General features: G+C 37.9%; 1 protein-coding gene across 3 annotated transcripts in view; it reads left to right on the top strand.

The window, feature by feature from the left end:
• Positions 1–22,994, top strand: part of kank1 (KN motif and ankyrin repeat domains 1) — a 117,580-nt gene that overhangs the window by 50,835 nt on the left and 43,751 nt on the right. For 2 of the 3 annotated variants that reach the window (XM_012964011.3, NM_001128640.1), the window contains 1 exon segment: positions 11,459–11,587. In XM_012964011.3, the coding sequence (XP_012819465.1) occupies positions 11,527–11,587 (61 nt within the window). In that variant the 5' untranslated portion in view covers positions 11,459–11,526. 3 annotated transcript variants of the gene reach the window in all.

Genomic DNA, 22,994 nt, shown 5'->3' with positions numbered 1-22,994 from the left:
ATTACCAGTTTTAAATCTTCTGCAAAACACTATTGCAAATCTGGTAGGACTTGCCTGATGTGGAGCAATTTCAAAAAGGTCAAAATTTAACAAATTAAAAGAGCAAACGTATGACAAAAAAACAAAATCACTACACATACACTTTGGCTCTGTTGTATTGATGCTAATGAACCCAAAGCATATATTGTCTGCAACAAAAATAAAAATTAAAAAAAAAAAAAGCATAATTAAAAGAGACAATCATGATTTGCTTTTTGTGATAGAATCACCTTCTGTAACATAAATGAAAATTTAAAGGGGAGCTAAAGATTAACTAAAGAAGTAGGCTAGAAAATTTGTATATTTTGTTTTGAGATTCCAAAGAGACCAAAACCCTTTAGCAGGGAAGATCTGTGTCTCTGAAGATGTCCCTAGTAGCTCCCCATCTTCTTTTCTGCTAATTCAATGCATAATGTACTGCCTATACAGAATATATGTATAAGGCTCATTAGAAAAGAATTCAGACTAGTGCAATTAGCATCAGAATTGAGTAATCAGCCTTGTAAGATCAACTTATATGACAGATAAACATAATTTTCTGCTTGATAATTTACAACAACCCCTAAGCTCAACTTCTCAACAGCTGCCCAGAGCCCACTGAGCATGTGAGTGTCACTGACACTCTTAACAAAATCCTACATATGGAGCTCTGTGAGAAGTCTGAAGGATCATTGCTACTGTAAATGGGAAGCATTTTTGGCCATATTCATTTTTAGGATTTAGTTCTTTAACTTTGCGAAATGTTTCAAAAGACCATTATCTACCCAAAGCTGTTTGTGTGAACTCTCTTGAAAACATGATGGGGATAGCAGGTCACATTCTGTTTTGACTACCACATTGCTTGAAGAAACATTGCTGTCAAATTGCCTTCTCTGTGTGCTTTGTGTCCAGTCTCTTTAAAATGAATGGGAAATCATGCCTGTTCCAGAAGCTGGTGATCATGATTGGGAGGCCTTGGGAATGCTGAAGAGAGTGTTGCGGATTCATCCTCACATGGCAGCACCAGGGTGTCTTCCATAGCATAGGAAGCACGTATTATCATATGAATGAAAATAACTGTATACATAAAGAATAATAATGTCATTAGAATTCAGATGAAGATCCTTATTAACTAAAGCTGGCCATACACGTTAAGATAAAAGATCTTTTATAGTTATTGTGGGATCAAGATTATCCTGAATGATTGTTAAAAAGTATGATTTGTCCATCAATGAAAACGACCATTTCATGCGATATCATCAAAGCTAGGAAATCTACCTGCTTGGTCCTGCAAACAATTGGACAATGGGCAAATTTCATTGCTAACAGCAAAACATTTTCAAACCTGTGTGATCATTTGTGCCCACTAGCCTTATGATAATTTGACAGATTTGTTGGATTGCACTGTAATTGGTCATTAGGGAGAAAAAATCTTAACATGTATGCCCATTTTAGTGAGAAGTGTCTTCATTTCTATAGCACTCAGCATGCTGATATTCTGCCTGTGCCACTACTGATATATTGCAGGGAACTACTAAATCTGTCTGTGTGCAGATGAATTACAAAGTAATGATGGTCGAGGCTATTCTGTTTTAAGCTTTGGACATGCTCCCAACAGTAGCTTTTGAAATGGCAAGTGTCATTGAGACGTGCTCTAAGGAACAGAAAGGTGTGTTCTGTGCTGAGCTCTCCAGGGCACATAGTGCATAATCACTGACATACCATTCTGCTGCTACACTTCCCTGTTAATGAACAGCCAGAGAGTGTGAAGGTTTTAGAATTTGTAGTGGCACGTGCATTTTGAAGTCCCTTCACAAAGGAGAGCAGTAGTTGTACAGGAATGTCCTGCAATACCACCAGCTGGGTCCAGATACAAACACTGTGACCCAGAAAGGAAGTCACCTTTTGGGTTTCCCTTCTCACATCCGTATGTTTGGGATCCCTGACTGGGTGTCACAGAAGGGTAGAATCATTGCTTCCTTGCTTCTTGGAGCCCAAAGAGTGTATCTGTCATCGTCTGTGAATAGCCTAGCAATTTTTGCCTGTGGGATACCTTACAGCTAAACTTAGAAGCAAACCAGTGCCACAGTTCCGTATTTAAGATCTTCATTTGAAGCGTCAACCTGGAATCATATTCCATCTCACTGCCTGTGCTGTATTCCTAGCACATACATAAACGTTTGGGCTTCAGGTAAGCATTTACATAGTTTGAAAAGGTTTATGATTTTAATAGCATCACTTAAAATAATCATACATTTCATTTACTTGCTGGCATAGAATCATTTATTTATGTTTTGGGTTAGTACGTTTTGGTTTCCAACCATATAATCTGCATAAAGTGTTGTTACTTTGTACTTAATCAGTTCCCACAGTCTGTAGGATGAATGTGTTGGGGCAGAGTTAAGCGATGTAGAAAGCATTTATGTAAGTTATGAGCTTATTCATTTTTTGCCAAGTAACATAGAATATTCACAGGGTTCACTTAATGAGAGCAGCTGTTTATGTTGGCATTATGTGAAAGCTGCATTCTCTAGTGTGTTTCTCATAAATCAGACCATTCCAAATCCACCCTGATAGCTGCAATACAAACCTAAGAGCTTGTGACAGCTGTATATCAAAGTACACTTGCTGTCTGTTTTAGTGGAAGCTAAGCAAGCATAATGCAGGAATCCACCTTTATTTTTAAAACCATATTAATTCCTCAATCGTTGTGCAGTTAGGTACGTGTGTTACGTGTATTTGACTTGCTAATCTTAAACATGAAATTTTCTTACCAGCATGTGATCAGAGGTCAATTGCTTGCATTTAATACAGCTTCACGGCCAGCAGTTCAAGGAAAGTTAATGAAACTCGCCATGTCTAAACTGTTAGTATATCCTTTAAAGGAACAGTAACATCAAAAAATGAATGTGTTTTAAAGTAAATAAAATATAATGTACTGTTGCTCTGCAAAAAACTGGTGTTTTTGCTACAGAAAAGCTACTATATAAGGCAGCCATTCAAGCTGGAAAAAAGGAGAAAAGGCACAGGTTACATAGCAGATAACTTGTACATAAGCCCCATATAATGGGGGTTTATCTGTTATCTGCTAAGTAACCTGTGCCTTTTCTCCTTTGAATGGCTGCCCCCATGGCTATACAGCAGCTTACTTATATAAACTATAGTAGTCTTTCTGAGGCAAACACACCAGTTGTAGCAATCCAGGGCAACAGTACATTATATTGTAATTACTTTTATACACTTTCATTTTTTGGTGTTACTGTTCCTTTAAGTAGAAGTTATTTGTATGCTGATTAGGATAAATAGCATGATATATATTTAAAATAGTTTGGAGTACACGTGGAATAGAATACGTGGAATATGTTACACCAGTTCCCTAGCACTACATTAAGGTCCAACATCTGATCTGACCCCTCTCCCCCTTGGCTCACAGATGCATAAAAACATTAAGGCGCATGTTTTTTCACATAATTCACCCAGAATTCCAGCATCATTGCAGGCACAAATGGGCAATTATCTTTAAGCAATTGCCCTGTGCCTTCCACAGTTGCAAAATGCATGCAACTCCACGTGTACTTCTTCACAAATTGGGTGCAGTTGCACTGAATATTTTCTAAATCTGTCTGGTTTCTGGTGTATAGCATGCAAATGATGTGTGTGCCCTATTCTTTTGAAGTGTGTTGCGTCTATTGATGTAAGGTGCTGAGAGAACCCTGGAGCTACTGTCTGGTCAGGAGGAGGTGGCAGCACCAGGTTTCCCATGTGTCAATTGGCGCTGAAGGGCCTAATTCAGAATGGAAGGCAGAAAACACTGAGTAGCACCAAGTGCAACTACACAGAAGTGCAAACTTTAATGAAAATGGTTTTGGGTGCAACTGACAGTGGGGAAAAGCACAAGCTGGCTTGCAGATGTAAACTAGCCCTATTTTTGTAACAGCAGTTCACCCAAAATTCAAAGATTATCTAAGACAGCAAACGTGCTTACAACAAGAGTTGCCCAAACTGACTAATCCTAATGTTTGGATTCTGGGATTTTCTATAAGAGCATTTTCCCAAAATCTCGCCTCAACTGTTTTTTACACTGAACCACACCTAGCCACTGTGCTCCCAATCAGGGTTAGCACCACAGTTTAGGAATAATTTGTATAGAAAGATGAGGTGCAACTTTTTGCCCTTATAGAGTGACTTCAAGAGACACTGACACCATAAAATAAACTTTTTTTTACATCTATCATAAAATTGGCTTTGCTAATGACTATTTATAATTTTGCCATAAAAATATTTGCCTGATGCTTTCACATTATCAATCTGATCCCCCCCATGATCTCTATGGGGGGGCCGCCATATTTGTGCAGCAAGAGTCCATTAGCATTAGAAGCTATAACTGACAGGTTAAGAAGGGACAGATTTAGGAACTTCAAATAACAATTACTTACAAAATCATCCCTATCAATGAAAAACGATCAATATGGCCTAAAGGTAACTTGTAATGTACATTCACATATTGAATAGTAATTTTTTAGTGTATAACCCCATTAATAATTTTTTGCGTGACTTCGTAAAACCGAAGTGATGCGAAGGCCTTTCCACTGGCGACTCGTATTGTTGCAGGTGGAAAGGCATTTTGGAGCGGTTAGTTGCCCATGATAGTGACTAGCTCAATTCATGCGGCATCAGCTTTGAGGTTAATAAGTAAATTATACCCAAGGACTTAAAGAGCTATTTGGGCAGCCATGTGAAATGAGCAACAATAAATACAAAAGGGAATCGCAGAAGAACTCCATGGTTAAGAGGTGAGCCCCTGTTAAGAAGCAGTGGGGGGGAAGAAAAAAAACTTGAAGCATTTGAGTCCAGGTAGATGTGTAAAGTTGAGCAGGAATGTATTACTTAACCATAGAAAGGCTGTATGTGTTATTGAAAAGAAACAAAATAATATACACAATAAAAGCATCAGACTTTAAATCCAGTGTTGATTAATTTATATAGCATAATAAATATGGCCCCTGTTAGCATCACATGCTGTCAGATCTACGGTGCTGCCATTATTCAGTTCCTGGTTTCCCTTTGATTCATGCTGCTGTGTTTGTTTACTGGTAGCAAGTTGTACCGAAAGGGTGAAAACATCCTAATTAGAACTCTCTTAGCTGTAAAATAGGGCACAAGCTCAAAATACAGTCCCACACAGCTTCATATGAAATAATAATGAAGTGCTTCTTGTGTTTTTGATTTTTTTGCAATCAATGATTTGGTTTTGATTTGAGATGAGATGTGATGTGAATTGATAGAGCCTGTTTGTAAATAACCCACTGACCACCTGATGGAACAACTGGTCACAATAGTTTGTATATGCCTTGACAAAACACACTTAAAAGGGCTTCTTGCTGGCTTTCCTGTGACTCCTTTTGTGCCCCCTTGGGTTGGGGGCCTTCTCCACAGTTTTTGTAAGTTCTGTTTTTTGTGGATGCAATTCTGTAGGGTCCCAACTCATTGCAAATGACTGTGGAGACTTATTCCCTTACTTCCAACCTAGATATCTGTACTGGAAAAATATTTACCTGGGCAGTTTTATTTTATTGCAAGTAAAACAAAAAAAAAGCAAAATTTGATTGGTTGACATGCTAGAATTCATAAACTCAGTTTGTTTATATACTGCATAGCAACATCACTTTTAGAAGAATAAAAGGTGTGCCTGATAATATATTTTTATTCTCATGTATAATGTATGACATTTTGTGCCTCCTATACATTACTCCCACACTTTGTTGGTTTTTAAACTTGTCCTAAGACATACATAATGTTGGATTAGTAATTACTTTGTTATTAAATAACTTTTTATAGTTGCTAATTGAACCCTTTATGTATTTCAGTAACAGCATGCCTTTAAAGGTTGGGCTAATACTCAACAAGGGTGCCAGGAAAGACATTGATTTTATACAGTTAAACCTTACACTGTTTAGTTAAAACAGAATATAGTTTTCATTGAACACATTCTGCTCCCTGCTGGCCAAAATGAAGATTTCATTCAACAGCGTGGGATATAGGTTATACTCTGCACCTGAATATACATTTAACATACATTAATAAATCTTTTCTAATCATAGCCACAGTATATTACATTGTAATTAAAGAATGCTGCTGTAAATAATTAATGATGTTAAATATTTGAGGGAATACAGGTTTAGGATCTGTTATCCAGAATGCTTGAGACCTAGGGTTTTCTGGATAAAGATCACCATAGCTTAAGTCTGCTAAAAAATCAGTTAAACATTAAATAAACCCAGTAGGATTGTTTTGCTTCCAATAAGGATTCATGCAGCTTATTTACAAAGAAAAGGGAAATCTTAAAAATATGAATTATTTCTTAAAATGGGCTTTATGGGAGATGGCCTTAATGTAATTCGGCACTTGCTGGATAACGGGTTTTCAGGTAATGGGTCCTATACCTGTACTAATGCTAGGAATTCTGGCAAGTTTTGAAATCCAGTCCCTTGAGAATCTGAAATCTATGCAATTGCAGATGGCTTGTATGCCAACATCCATATGTTTTAGGCTTTGTAGTCATATGATAAAACTTGTGTGTGTCTATAGTAGTAGTGCATCTTAAGTTTACAAAAATCCTCCTTTAACCTTATTAGTTTTTACCCAAATATTAGCAGATGGCTCTTGCTGTCATTTTTTGGCTTTATCAATGGATGTGCGGTGAAAGATGACCTCTAAGCTCAGCCTCACCCACTTAGTTGTCTTAATATTTTAGTGATGTTAAAACTGCTACTGTGTAGTCACCCTTCTATGATGCATGCGTGTTTATCTGTCTGGGATTTAGGATTGGGTTCTTTCTCGTGCATGTCCCTCGTTATACACAAGTGAGCAAAATGCAAATTCCTAACATATTCAGCTTTCACCTTCTTCTTGCCAATATTATTTTAAACAAGAGCCCCTGTAGAATGTGTTGTTCTTTGAAGGAAAGAGGGAGGCCTCATCACAGGTCTGCTGTAAAAATACCCAATGTAAAATTAATGATTTTCCTCTGCTTTTAGTTGTGAGGTGCTGCCTACAGAGTCTGTATGGGGCAAATAAGGTTTGTCTGTTACCTTCTGGCTGCCATTGTGCCCATGCCGGCTGAATGTACCCTGTGGTACAAAGTAATACAACTTTTGTATAGGTTAGACATGTTTGCATGTGTGCTGGAATTCAAACCTTCCCATTAGCAAGTCAGTACTCAGCAGCGTCTGCAAAGGATTTATTTATTTTACTTATGGAATTCTAGGAGGAGGGCCCATAGAGACATGTATTGTGATAGAAATTCAAAGAATAAATCTGCAGAATTAAAAATGGGTTCTTAAGGTACACAAAATTCTTATTTCTAAGTATTAAAGCCCTTCCCTCTTACATTTAGTTGTTTGTAAGCAGTAGTGTGATAGGTTCTAGGGGCTCCTAAAATATGGGTATGTTGCTCATGACTCTATGGTCCTTCAGGAAAAAAAATGAACTGCTCTACTCTTAGACTGGAAAAGGGGGCAACTACTTTTTGCTAGGAAGGTGCCATGCACTGTTAATAATTTTGGCTTTTAATCTGTTTATGGATGTTCGCTGTTCTTCTTCATCAACCTTTTTTTCATACCATCAGTTATCATATTCTGCCAGCTCTATAAAATGTGTCCCTTTGATATACAGTAATTTCTTGTATTTACTTCACTTATTTACCATTAATACCCAGTTATGCTGCAGGTGTGGAAAATGGCCCTCTTTCTATAGTTATCCTCATCCAACATGTGCAGTGCTACCAGGTGAGCTTGCATTGTACAAATATACCTACATTTAAATTACAATATATATATATGGGTGCCCTGTCTTCTAGAACAATAGAATAAGCCATCCAGCTGCACAAAATTCTATACATTTAGACAATAAAACTTACGTGTTTGATTCATGATTCTGTGATATTTTATTGTAAATTAGTTGTGCGGCTTATTTAAATTTAGTAGGAAATCTGCAACACTTGCTAAGCTAAGTAAGTTATACAGCTACCCATTAATACTCTGTATACTCTAATTGTCTCTCCTGGCTGCCTAGGCTATGTTTACTTTAGAAGCAGAAGTAATAAAGGGGCTGCTTCTGTGGCACTTGTTCTTTAATAAATTGCAAGCATAAAGTGTGGGAATGGAGGAGTGAGGAAGAGAGGGGAATTTAATTAACACTAATGGGAATCTGCGCTCTCACGCATTGCTCACCAATTATGTTTATTATAAAATCTCAACACCACATGACAATCCAAGTGGTGCTAGGGACCCCAATGCTGTTAAGGGCAAATTGGCAAGGTCAGTGTACTGCAAGCAGCACAATATAATGTTTTGAAACAAAAAGCGTATCAAACCCTACATATAGGAAACTTAATATGTCAAACTCATGGCCTTGCTGCTCGGCTACTACTTCCAGCATGCACTGAAACTTTCCAGGAACCATAGGGCTAAAACCTTGACATCCCTAAGGCAGCAAAATATATACATGCTTCATCACAGGGATTTCTTCATTTTATGCACAGAATGGGCACTGCTATTGGTTTTCTCATTCTTACATTTTCATTGTTCTGCTACATTGGCAAGGTTTTGTAGCAATAATATTGTGTGCCTTCTTCTCTCTTTTTAACTCCCATGCACTTCTTCCCACAAAAATAAAGACCTGCTACCTTAGAAAAATTTGAGACTGAATGGCAATAACATTGAGCCAGTCACAGCATGTTCCTGCCCACAATACAATAAATCCCAGCATTAGCATGCAGGTATGACACTAGCATGTTAAGACAAAACTGTAGTGGGCGTTCGAGCCTGGGTCCCTTTATAAAGATTCCAGTGTAAGGAAATAAATGATTGATTTAGATGTAGCTTTATAGTTTAATATATTCAATCTCTTTGAACCAGGGCAGTCATTACACAGCCCTGAGTGAAACTGTTCTAAAATGCACATGAAACCAACCATAACTGCATTTTTGTCTTAGCAGTATAAAACATATTAGGTTACTGAAAGATCTAATTGGAGAATTAACATGGGTATGTGGAACTGTCTGCACTGTTTTCTACTAATATGATTTTATGTACAATATAGGCTATAGGTAAGCATAAAGATCTGGTTATTCTGACTTTCTTTATCTATCTTTTTTAATATTTCTGTCTCATGATCCAAATGAGTTATTTTCCTTTCACAGCCGATTATAACTTTACAGGAGGGCTGTGCAAGTCTGAAACAATGGTTCGGGCTGCAAAGTATTCAAACTTTGGAGGCTAGGACAAGGTTGAAACTGCTAGCATATAAAGGGACATATTTTGGAAAACCAAAGCAGGATTAATGATACATTTCTGTCCTAATATTCCATTTGCAAATGGTGTTTTTCTGAAGGCAAAATAGAAGGGGTTCAACTGCACCATACAATAGGGTGCAAAATAAGAGTGGCATTATTTGCAATTGTGTAAAACTGTTTTGCTTAGAAAAAAAACTTGTATTGGTCTTTAGCTGCTCTTCTTCAAATTGTGAAGACAGCAAAAAAAACTGTGTTTATGCCAGTGGCACAGGGGCCAATTCTATAGTTATTTGGAGTCATTAGCACAATATGCTGTCTGTCAGTTATCAGCTGAAACACTAATTTAGATTGCCGTACAGTATCTTGTCGACACCCGTTGCTGGCAAGATTCAGAAAGCAAATTATTTTCAAAGTAAATCATAGCACAGTTGTTGGGCTTCCCACCAACTTATACTCCACAATTCATGCCATAGACATCTGAAAATGTATGTGTGAAACTATATCTAACAAATCTGACCTAACACATCAGTCTTTCCAATAAACCTTGCTGCTTTTTTTAGCTACAGAGTTCATGGCAATAGGCTGGATTCCAAAAACATAATTTAGTTCATACAACCTTATTTACATTAAATTAAATAATACATTATTCAGAATATTTTTCCTAAATAATTTTGTGTGTATACATAATGTGTTCGGTTAGAATACTTGTACACGAAGTTCCAAACTGTCTATGAAGGCAATGTCCACACGAGAAGTGAAGATTGATTTCCATAGGCAAGTAGCTACCCAAATATGTCTATAAAGTTTGTTACAGAATTAACTTGCTGAGATGGTGGAGGAATTTGACTGGTTTGATCAGTGGAATTGGCTCCTCCCAACTAAATGCCTGTCAATTAACTGTAAATGTCTGTGAGCTGGATTTATCAGCCAACATCTGTGTCCAATCTCAGTAATGCTCTTGTGGTGAATTAAACCCCGACAACATTTCAACATCTAGTGATAGAGTAGAGTCTGCTATAGCAGGAAACAGTCAACCAACTTGATGTGTTGGTCAAATATATGTCCAAAATGTTTTTTGCCAATGTCTGTGTGTTTGGCAAGCTGACTTGCCAGATATCTGATTGATATTGTGCAATTTGCTCATCCACAGTTATTTTACTCTCTATTAGATAGGTGCACAATAATACAAGTGTATACTTGAGAACAGACTGCAAAGTATTTAGCAGAGAGAAACATTTTATCAGATCAGCTTAGTATATTTTTGAGTTAAAATTATTTTACTATTGATCTATCATTTTGCATTCCAGCCCTCACGGTGTCAGTATAAAACAGTTCATATAACTGAGTTGAGAACACAAATCGCACTATAAGAAACCTACAGAGGAAAGAAATCTGTAATATCGCCTTGCACTTCTGTTCTGTTACACAGGTTGGCTCTCTTGTACGCTGATAGATTTTTTTTTTGCCACCATATGGCACTTCTTGGTATTTATTTGTTAGTTTGTGGTCTATAATGTGTTGTTCTTTAGTAAAATTTACATTGAAAAAAACTGAGAATATTGACCCTTTGCAAATGTACATTATTGTATGTCTGTTTTTTCTTGTCATTTACTTTCTGAATAGGTATTTGTGCTTACATCTCATTATTCATGTAATCACACTCATTATTACATCTATGATAGCATTATGGGGTTATGTAATAAAAGATACTAAGTTTGCCCAGGAGTAGTTGCCCATAGCAACCAATCAGCAGGTAGAATTTAGTGGTCAGTTGTTTAAAACCAAACTTCTTATAACTCCTGTGCAAACGTATTGCCTCTTATTATGTCTATTTAATGGATGGTACTTGTTAGATTCCATTGATGGGTTTGTTGTTTATATACCTAAGCTATAGCATTTTCCTGACATAATAACCTGAAAATCAAATTAAACAAATAAAAAAACTACCTCTCATATTCACCTCCAGCATATTGAAAGATCATACTAAGTCATCAAAGGTAAAATAAAAGCATATCCAATAACAGTGTCCAATTTGTTGATGTTATATCAAAACAATATTGTTACCATCTCCTATGAGTGCATTAGTCACCATACTTTGTTGATATGTCTGTGTTACTAATTTTGCTTCTTCATTTTATTTTTCAGATCAAGTGGGAAGTTGGATTTCATGCCTACCAGTTTTTTAATAAGCTAGCTGGACCCTGAATTCTGACATGGAGCAAGCAGAAAATTTAAATGGAAATATTTACAAGGGATACTGTGGTGATAACACAGGTAATGATTAAAATTCCTTTGTCTGGGTAGCTGTGTCTTGCAAAGTAAATTGATTTAACATTTACGTAAATGACCAATGAACTTTCTCTGTAATTAACAATGAGCCTAAATGGAAACATTTGGGAAGTGTGGGGTTATGGATTGTTCTTAGTGTTACCACGTAGTCCATATTACACTGGTTCCACTTGTAATAATACTTTATGGTAGTGTTATTAACTTTCTCCACAAGTTGACAGCCCAATCAAGGCGCGCATCTGAATAATGGCCCACTGAATAAATTATTGTAAAATAGTATTCTTAGTACTGCTAGTTTGGATCCTGGAAAATTCCAGTAAAATGTGATGATGGTGTCTATGCTTCAGGAAAATGACTTCCCTGCTAATTGGCTTACATGGCATCATGGCCATCACATGTCTCAATAAATTATTACACGGTTTCACTGAGAACATGTGTACTCTCCGGGTTATTTGTACTGAATTGGAAATGTGTACAGCCAGCAGGTCTGTTACATGTTGATGAGTACCTACTGAGAAAACTGGCAGCTACAGCAGGACTTTTAACCATTATTTCAGTTCTTAGAATAAAGAATAAATATGTGGTTAAAAAAGTGAGGCGCTATATATTTTTAACAGTGATATCTGTGAAGACGTGGAAGACATGGATGATTTTAATAACTAATTTTAAAAAAATGGCAATAATTTGGATTAGTCTAAGGGGAATAGTTTTATACTAAGTGTTATGGTCAGAATAAAGAAAAACCCTCCTTACACTAAAGGGCATATTTAATATGCTGTGTAAAAAACAGCGAGAAAATGTGCCACACATCGGCAGGATTTGCTGCGTAAAAAACGGTGTAAAATTGGCGTAATATTTTTACGCTTTTTTCTTCCGCTGGAACTTACGTAAAATAACGGCGTCAAATTTGGCGTTCAAAAGGCTATGTTCTCTGTTTATTTTACACAGCTTTTTACACCGTTTTTTTGACGAATTCATTTTATACAGCATAATAAATATGCCCCTAAAGGTGGTATAGCTGTCCAGGTCAGAAGTTGCATAGCGGTAATGAGTGCTAAGGAGCATGTACATGCGGGAGCTATTTGTGCAGGATATTGTAGTTCTCTTTCTTTGCACTCCCTATTTTTGAGTCAAGGGATTTGTATTATCCCTACATCCTTTCTGTTTAGTTATAAAGAATTTTGAGTTTAGATTTCCTTTGCATTCATTGCCATAATATGCCTTTGAAAGTTAATGTATGCTAATTTAATAATCTGCCGATGAGAAGCCCCATATAAATGTGCGTGTAAATATTATAGAATCTATAAGGTAGCAGCCAAAACAAGACCCCTACTCCCTGTAACCTAATGTACTGAATGTTGCTTGTAACCCTGTAACCTAATGTACCGAGTTTCCCACAGGCAAAACATGGAGGGTTCAAAATATTTGTACCTTTATCCTAAAATCCCCCCCCATGGGACTACCTGCTGTGGCCCCCCCACCAAGTTTTTTCCTGGTGCCCTGCCTTTAAAAACAAACATCTTTGTTGCTCTGGCTTATTGTACCTAAGTTAACACTGCCTTTTTTTACATATGGGAGCTCGACTGTAATAGGGTTAACTGACTAAAAAGGAAGTGCATAGACAATGATGCTGACACTCTGAGCTTGAAGTAGAGCTGTTGAGCCAAAAGCCTGCTATACGTATACAAATTTGAAAACTTCCAGTTTCTCAGAAACCACTAAAAGAGATTAACAAAAGTTACTTCAACTACAAGCTACACTTAAATACGCAGGGGCTACGTCCTGCTTGCATAACACTCGCTGTGCCAGTCAATTTTTTGCTGGATTCCTGTGAGAGTGCTGACTCTCTAGGCTGCCCACCAAGTCTAGTGTTGGAGGAGGTAAGGGTGTGCTGGTGGAACTTTTTGTCTTATATATCTCAACATGCCAGTCTGACTTGTTATGAGGACATTAAATGACTTAATGAGTATCCAGGCCCAAACACTCCCCCCACCAGCCCAATATATAGTGACTGTTTATGGACTGTTACAGCAGCCCCTCTGCCATTTGATAAAATCTACAAATTGCCAGTCCGGGCCTGATAGTATCTAGTTCTTTGAGAGATAAAGTTGGTGTAAATCTACTGTAGTGTGCTATGTAATGGTATTGTGATGTTTAGAGCTGATAATTGGAGACACTCCGGATGATATTCATAATGAACTACTTTGTTTTTTCCTTCAGTGACCTGGATATTGGTTATCAAGTTTGTTTTTTGTTGTTTTTAAGGAAATTATAGGCTTCAGAGTAATGATAGGTTATCAAGCTCATAATTGAGGTTTACCGCTTAAATTGCAAAAACCATTGGTGTCCTACAATAGTTTTGCAAAGGAAGCAAATGAAATAGATCCTGGAAGGATTATATTCTGTGGTCAGGCCTTGATATAGCCCTTGTTTTACACTGACTGACTACCCATGATGATGGGTTTTCTTTACCAGGTGGTGCTGTCCAGCTGAAATTCCATAGGTTAGCTTTGGTATCCAAGAGACTTTTAGTGGCTGCCCAAGGACTCTATTGACCACTATGAATTACATAATCATGTGCAAATCATTTAGATATTGAATATATGGCAAATTGGATATTTCGCCCACTTTGTTAAAAAAAAAAAAAAAACAACAAACAAAAAAAACAAACCATTTTGTTTAGCATTTTGAAGGTTTTCCAGACAGAACAACACTATGGGGCTGATTTACTAGTCCACGAATCCGAATCCCGAATGGGGAAAAATCGGATTGGAAACTAACATTTTGCGACTTTTTTGTATTTTTTGCGATTTTTCCTTACTGTCGCGAATTTTTCATAGCCGGTACGACTTGCGCGAATTGTCACAACTTTTTCATAGCCATTACAAATTTTGTGAATTGTCGCGACTTTTTCATAGCCATTATGACTTTCGTGAATTGTCGCGACTTTTTCATAGCCATTATGACTTTCGTGAATTGTCGCGACTTTGTCATAGCCATTATGACTTAAGTGAATTGTCGCGACTTTTTCAAAACCATTACGACTTTCGCGAATTGTCGCGACTTTTTCGTATTGAGCTCGAAAAATTTGCGACAATTCACGAAAAAGTCGCAAAATACCGATCATTACGAAAAAAACGCATTTGGATGCTTTCCGGACGTTCGTGGATTAGTAAATGTGCCCCTATGACTCCCTATCTACTAAATGTTCCAAGTTCTACATGGGACAAATAACCCTGACTTACCATCTCTGTCAGTGTAGATCTGGGTATTGCAGCGGTAGACCAGGGTCTTCTCTAAAATACCCTGAATTATGTAGTGAGTTTTTTTTTTTTTTTTTTTTTTTTTTAAATGAACTGATGCATAATGTTGTAACTTGCATTGGCAAACCCACCTCCCCAGCACATACCATACATGCTGTTTCTGGCAAGTTGCTCTAGGATCTATGGCACACTGGTTTTGTGACTGCTGCAGCCTTCTCAGGGAGAAGCAATTAAGTTGAAATCCTTCTGCTGACAGACAGTTGGCATTCCATTAAATGGGAACTGGCCTTACCTGTGGCAGATGCTCCTAGCATTAGGTGGGTATCAGTGATACCCAGTGTCGGACTGGCTCACAGGGATACCAGGAGAACTCCCGGTGGGCCCAGGTCTCAGTGGGCCCACCTGATTCTAACAATTTGGCCTAATTTATGGACATGCCCTATTTCTTTATGGGAACAAAGAGACTAAATATTAAGAAGAATAGATTATAGTATGTAAAGATTAAAAAAAACTATGAATATATAGAGGTTGAGTGAGAAGTGAATGAAAAATAGTTTGGAGTGTGGGCCCATGGTCTAGGATTTTCTGGTGGGCCCCTGGCATTCCAGTCCGACACTGGAGATACCTGCCTACTAGCAGCAGTGTTTGACACATACACCATGTTTCCCTCTCAGGCCAAGGGATAGCTGATATCATCAGGAAACCTAGATCACTATGGTTTTTTACTTAGAGAAACAGTGGTACCATAAGCCTAATGTGTCACAAGTTTCAAAAAAGTACAAGATAATTGTCTTTTTTTTTTTCAATTTTTCCTTTTTCAAGCTGCTTTATAGTCCTAAATAGATACAGAGGTGAGCTATATCTGTGTTTATAAGTCAAGTATACTTTTTCTTAGTTATAAAATTAATGCAGCAAGTGAGAGCCAGCGTTCTTCTGCAGATCTTTTCTGTTTGCTGGTGCATTTAAAGGATCTACACTTTTACAAGGATCTGCAGAAGCTTATAATAAGCAACGATGATCATAAAATGGTGCATTTTTTTCAAGCTTGATGTGAAACCAGACTGCATGCCAGCGCCAGCTGTATAAATGTGGGAAGGACAAAACATGCCCGAGCAAAAACACGGTCAGATCTGTAATCAGTTGCCAAAACTACTAGGGAATGAATCCGACCTTAATTTCTGAGACAGCTTCCGCATTTTTAGAATGATCTAGCCTGGTAATCGCAAATCTAATCACAAAAGCTCATCCACATAGCTGTTAATTGAGAGATTTCCCAACTGATGTTCTGTATTACACATGTCTGTGTTCCCTCACTGTCCGCCAAGTTTTGCCTTAATAAATGTGCTAAAATAACATTCTATTATAACATCATCCTCTTTATAATTCCAGCTTTTAGGATGCTTATTCTAACATGGAGTTATTCTACAGTTTTTCTTGTAAGACCAGGGGCACTTCCACAAGAATATAGTGGTTAAGTGGCACTACACTAGGGGCAGATTTTTTTTTTTTAATTTACCTAAGCATAATTGTGATCTCTATACCAGCAATCCTGCAACCTTTTCCAACATCTAAGCATGTGATGTCTATGGGGGTGAGTGCATTGGGTTCTTCGTCTTGGGTGGCACTGTGATACTGCTTAAGGCCAAGGTATGCAAGTAATAATATGGGATGTATGTACATAGTGGGAATAGTACAGATAGATGCAACACAAATGGCTCACTTTTATTTTTTGCAGGCCATTATTTAAACCTATTCTCTTGTTGGCCATATTGTCACAATGGCTACTAAGGAGGAAACAACACCTGCTGTGTGCTGTCATTTGGCTACTTCTCTGCAAGTCATGTGCAGAGTCAGTGCCAACAGTATATTTGCTTAGTGCTTATGCTGAGGCATAGGACCGCCAGGCATAAGCAGAGGCAGTTTTGCTATGATGCTGACCATCACGTTTTCATTTGAATCAGTGTTTTGTTTTCTGTTGTAGTTATTGAAGAGTGGTTTTACAATTTTCTAGGGTTACACCAACACATGTGCAATCATACAGTCTGATTAAAAAAAAAACGTATTGAATTAGTGGAAAAATTATCTTTTCTATGACTAGTTTATAAGTTTTCTGTTAAATAAATATCTGTGTTCACACAATAGTTTTACTTGCTGCTAATGACAAGACATTACTTGCTGTAGCTTAGATTTAAGCTTATATTAGGGACCTAGTATTCATAAAGGAGATTGAGAGGCAATGGGATAGTATACCTTTTGTTCAACTTGACCTCAGTGAATAGGGCTTGTGCCGAATATACTTTTATTTTGTTTTTTTCTTGCTTAAGCTAAATGGGGAAATGTTAAGCTACTCCATGTTTGCTTTTTTTTTCTAGGTTAATACCAATGCAGAGATAATTCTCCTGCATAATGGACTTGTGACAACACAGTCACAGCAGATAGCGAAGGAAGGGTTTTTTTTAATGGTAATCTAATTATGTACCCATAGGGACCAAATATGGAGTAGCTTTAGTCTCCTTGTGAAGCTCAAGAAATTTTAAAAAACTGTAGATATTTCCTAATTAAAACAATAGGCAAAAATGTTTATTACAAGCCCTATTCATTAAATTCATGTTGACCAAGGGTTATACTTGTCCTTTTAACATCACAACTCATTTATAGAAAGCCATAGCTGCATTCACCCTAGCAAACTGTGGCATGGCCTCTTTTATACCACTCCACGCAACCGTTGCCATAAACTACAAACTTCTTTGCACATGAATGATGCTTGTTTTATTGATGCCCCTCCTTCATAAATTAAGATTACATGTTCCATTGTGCCAACTATGGTGATAAAACTAGTAATCACTTTCTTCTACTTGGTCAGAATGTGGTGATATTAACAAATAAACAAATAAACAACATTTTCCTAGTTTCATCTGCTCTTTGGCATGTTGGGTTGGGTATTGAAGTTTTGTCTTAAATACCATTCAGCATTTCTTTACTAAGGCATTACATTTAGGGGCTGATTTACTAATCCACGAATTCGAATCCGAATGAGAAAAATTCGGATTGGAAACGAACATTTTGCGACTTTTTCGTATTTTTTGCGATTTTTTTCGTTGCCGTTACGACTTTATCGTAAATTGTCGCGACTTTTTCGTAGCCGTTACGACTTGCGCGAAAAGTCGCAACTTTTTCGTAGCCGTTGCGATTTGCTTGTACATTGTCGCGACTTTTTCGTATTGAGCGCTCGTAAACAGCGGGCAAACCTTTCAGACTTTGCTTGATTTTGGAAGCCTCCCATAGGACTCAATGGCACTCTGCAGCTCCAACCCGGCCCAAGGAAAGTCTCCCATAGGGCTCAATGGCACTCTGCAGCTCCAACCTGGCCCAAGGAAAGTCTCCCATAGGGCTCAATGGCACTCTGCAGCTCCAACCTGGCCCAAGGAAAGTCATGATACTGAAGCTTGAATGAATCCGAAACTTTCGTACTTGGCGCCAAGGCTACGAAAAAGTTGCGACAATTTGCGAAACGGTCATAACGGCTACGGAAAAGTCGCGACAATTTCCGAAAAAATCGCAAAATACCGATCATTACGAAAAAAACGCATTCGGACACCTTTGGACCGTTCGTGGATTAGTAAATCAGCCCCTTAGTGATGAGCGAATCCGTCCTGTTTCACTTCTCCATAAAGGAAACAACAAGAAACTTTGGGAAGCGGCAAATGATCTGGGAAACATGGTTGTCGCCCAACTTTTTGTCTTTTTGACACTACCATGGCCGATTTTGATGCGACCGCGCCCGTTTTTGACGCAAACGCAATTTTTTTTTTTTTTTTTTTACACGCGACAGATTTTTCTGTGGTGAATTTTCACAGAAGTTTCGCAAAACAATTCGCTAATGCCAAAATGCGGAAGTTCGCTTGAAATCCAAATCCTGCTGAAAAAATTCACTAATTACATTCATGGAATCATGTTTGATGGTATTTATTTTATTTTAATAGCAATTGTACCTTTTTTTAGCCATATCTGTCATTTGAATCCATAACCCACTGTAGCAAATCATTACCTGCATCTCCCTGCATTGAGGTTGGCCCAAACCAGTAAGTGTTGGAACATGTCTCACTTGGAAACTCTAAAGCCTCTGTTTTAACTTGCAGTGTCCTAAGATGTTGTTAGAAAACACAAGCAGTGTTTTTTTTTTTTTTTCAGCTTGTGACTGTCTAGGCTGCTAAGAGGAGCTGTTAATACAGGCTGTCCTAAACAGACCTTGCTGTAGATTCACTACTGATTTCACAGCTTTCAGCAAGAGAGGATTTTTAAAAAGTAGGTTTAAAGGGTGTGTGTCAAGCTGTAAAAGTGTTTATTTTAGAGGTGTAAGCCAGTCCGGCGCAACATGCTTCAAAATAGGATGGCACCAGTCTGCAGAAGGAGGCTAAGCTTAGAAATGCTTTGAATGCTTTTTTGGCTCAGCAGGAGGAGCATGCTTAATGGGGAGATACGGAATGAAGACAGTCTAATAATCCACTAACGCTATCTTTTCCTGCTTTGGAATCTGGAACCAGGAGAATTTTGGTATGAATGATTTTTTTTTTTTTTTAATGTTATGAGCATTTGGAAACAGGAAAAGCTTTTATAATGTTTACATTTTAATGTCATTTTTGTTTCTTCGATGCCTTCTGTAAGGACTTGCTAAGCAAGCATGATCTATAAACAACAACTTATAAAGCAGTTCACTAGTCAGGTCTGTAAAGCTCAATATTTTCTTTACAGTGGAGAAGTCATATATTTTAATTAACAGTTGTTTTGTTACTGGTTGTCGCTGATGGCCAAAGTAGGGTACATTTCCAGTCCATTAACTGATGATGATGATGATGATGATAGAATGTTATTCATGATAATGGGATTTTTGTGTCTGTCATTTGGATAAGGATCATAAATAATCCCAAATCTTTCAGGCCTTGGGCAATGTGTTAATTCTATGTAGGGAAACAACTCCGTTCTCAGATGTTTATCAGTCACTTTGCTGTCAATGACCTGCATACATATTATGCAGAGTTCATAAAGACTATTTTTTTAATGAAAGAGGTGTTACCTGGACATAAGGGCTATTTTATTATTGCCCAGGAAGCAATAAGGGGTGCAAAACTGTGGCCTTAGGGACCATAAAAGCACTTGCATCTGATGAAATAGTCTATGCAGGTTGCGTCAAGCACCTTGCACAACATTACAAATCTGACATAAGGGGCAGAATGCAAGACTGTCAGGCACAAGGCAGCCCCATGCTTAATACCTGCCTTGGGCAGGAAGTAAGTACAAGGCTCTCCCGTGCCATGTGACACCTGCCAATCCATAGCCTGCACATCTGAATCATTCACAAGCTCAAGTACATTCCATGGGATGCCCAAGTGCTAGTACCAGCCCCAGGACAAGTTGGCTGGATACCCTAGGCAACCTGGCTGTCTACCTCACTCCCCCCTTCCCCAGCTCATGCGCAAACAAGTGTGTATGTTGATTGCACAGGATTAATAATGAGCGGATGTGCGCATGCACCCGCTCAGGCCCCTGGCTACAGGGGATTACCAACAGCAGGTGGTTGGGGGACAAGGGCCCAGACTAGGGTTAGGTAACAAAAGAGGTGGGTGCCCAGTGCGCTCCCCCCCCACCATTAGGTATGGGCTTCTTCTACCTACCCGTAGCAAATGGCAGATGTTTGTGATTCATGGTACTAGTGCAAAAAGCTGTATCTTAGGGACACAACTCACTAGGAAAGATGTAAAGTGCTTTGCTAATTGTTTTCACACTTTACTCCTTGTTTAGTAAATGATGCCTATTGTATTTTATGTATTGTGAAATACTATTAAATTAGATACAAATTTAAACACTTATATACCATGAACTAATGGATATGGTACATGGAGGGTATATCTTGTATACATGAAAACTGACTGTTCATGTCTGACAGACTTTGTTGTAAACTTCAGAAATACAGTGTATAATGTTTCCATAGTATCTAAAAGTTAGACTGAACGGGTGTTTTTCTAGCTGCACTGTACTTACTCACATCCTGCTGTTAGAGAATGTGTAAAAGAGAGATCCTTTTAATAAGGGGTAAGAACACAGACAGTTTACTGCTTGTTAAAATAAAGCTGCTTCTGGGTCCATTCATGAAAACTTTCCACTCTCAGACTCTGCAGGAAAGATCTTTTAAAGGGACACTGCCATTACAATACATACTTTTGAATGAATAATAAGAGTACAGTTGTAGGCAAGTGTTGGAGACAGTTTAGAGATGGTTGTTTTTGTGAGAACAGCAGCCACCCCAAGCTCCTTATTTTGGGGCTCCAAAGAACAGCAACTGGATGCAGTAAGAAAATAAAGAAAATTAATTCTGCCCCTTCATTTTTATTTTTTTTTTTTTTTTGGGATGAGGGTACAACTGTTGGGTAGTGTATTTGGTAAGGTGTCATATCAGGGCTGTGTGATATTTAGCCTCCAGGTCCATTGGGTAATTTTGTCCCGTCTTCAGTGTCTGGAATCTCCCAACAAATCAAAAATATGGAACAACCTATTTTAATTTTTCAGCCACAAGTGTAAACCAGCTCGGCCATGCTGTTGTATGTATGTATGTATGTATGTATGTATGTATGTATACCTAAACGTGAAAATGCTCTAGGTGAAGCATAGAAATAAAGTGCTGCAGACATAAAAATTGTTGGAAATTTTATAGCCGTGGCCAAAATCCTATTTTTTTTTCTCCCTTTTCTGATGAAAACCACACCAAACATTAAAAAATTTTGTTTGAAAATAGGCGTATTTATTTTTCTAAAGTGTAAGAATTTATTCAGGGAGAGCAGCAAAAAAACCTTTCACACATTACAATACTTCCAAGTTTATTCATGTTTCCCTTAAACTTTGTTGACTTGGGATGTGCCATTTCTGGTACAGGAAGCTCCCTTATATTTCCAGTGAAAGCTCTTTATCTTGGGAACAAACCCATTCATGGGAACTTCTTGTCACACAATAAGAAACGTCTGATTTTCTGGGTACAAATGTTACATATAATTATAGTTTTCAAAGTATTCATTTGAGATTAACTACCATGACAAAAAACTCGCTAGGCAAGACAGTAATTTTTATTTGCGCCCTGTGTGCATTTGTGTCAGCATTGTCAACTATGTAGAATACACCCACACACTGATGCTAGGCACTGTATGAGTGAAAAATCTAACAGAAGAATATTCTCTTAAGGGAGGCAGTGGAGAAAGAGAATAAAATTAAAATGGTGGTATCTCTAAATGAAGAGTGTGGTGGGCTTCAGAATAAGGAACAAGTTGGCCAATGTATAGAGTAAGAAGAGGGGTACTGATACAAGAAAATTATGAAGGAAGGTAATGGAGCATCAGAATGAGAAAGAAGGCAGTGAAACATTAGACTAATGAGTAAATCTGACATGCTCTAGTTGGAGTTTTCATGTAGTCACAAAGTCTGTTGAAGTAACTGTGAAGTTCATAAATGTTTCTATATAACTGTGCATTTATTTTGCAGAGATACACAGTGGCAATCATGGCCATAGGGCCAGGGTTCTTAGCAATGAGATATTCATCTCATGTTTGAGACTTCTATCAAGCATTGGTTATGCCAGTGATTGATCTCATGTAAATACCTCCAAAATCCCTAGAGCCCCCACTTATAACAGTTATTTCCAAGGCATTTTTGCTGCTTAAGGGCTAAACTCCACAATCATTTATCAAGGATGGCATCAGATCGTCAAAATGCATGCAAAAAATCACATGATGTTGCTCGTGTCAAAATATTATGGGATTGATACAAAAATCGTACACGTAAACTTCATGTAATTTTTTCCATCCGATGCAACGCAATTGTCAGATGGGGTACATGGCATGCTACTTAGATGCGATATTGTCGTATCCAGTCAGCAACATTTTTTTACATTGATGCAGGAAAAAAACACTTCAACCAACTTTATCTGATCCGACAGCCTATGGCGATCAGATTTTGTAGGATCCTAAAAAATCCTATGCTATTGCGTGGTTTTGCATGCTGTTGCATTCAGCACCGCCTCAAGGGACCTGGCCGCCTGAGGCAGCCAAGTTGATACCGCTCCCCATGCACGTAGCTTTTTCTTG

The sequence above is a fragment of the Xenopus tropicalis genome, chromosome 1, assembly GCF_000004195.4.
Source record: "Xenopus tropicalis strain Nigerian chromosome 1, UCB_Xtro_10.0, whole genome shotgun sequence".
Classification (NCBI taxonomy): domain Eukaryota; kingdom Metazoa; phylum Chordata; class Amphibia; order Anura; family Pipidae; genus Xenopus; species Xenopus tropicalis.
This window is presented reverse-complemented; position numbering and strand designations above follow the sequence as displayed.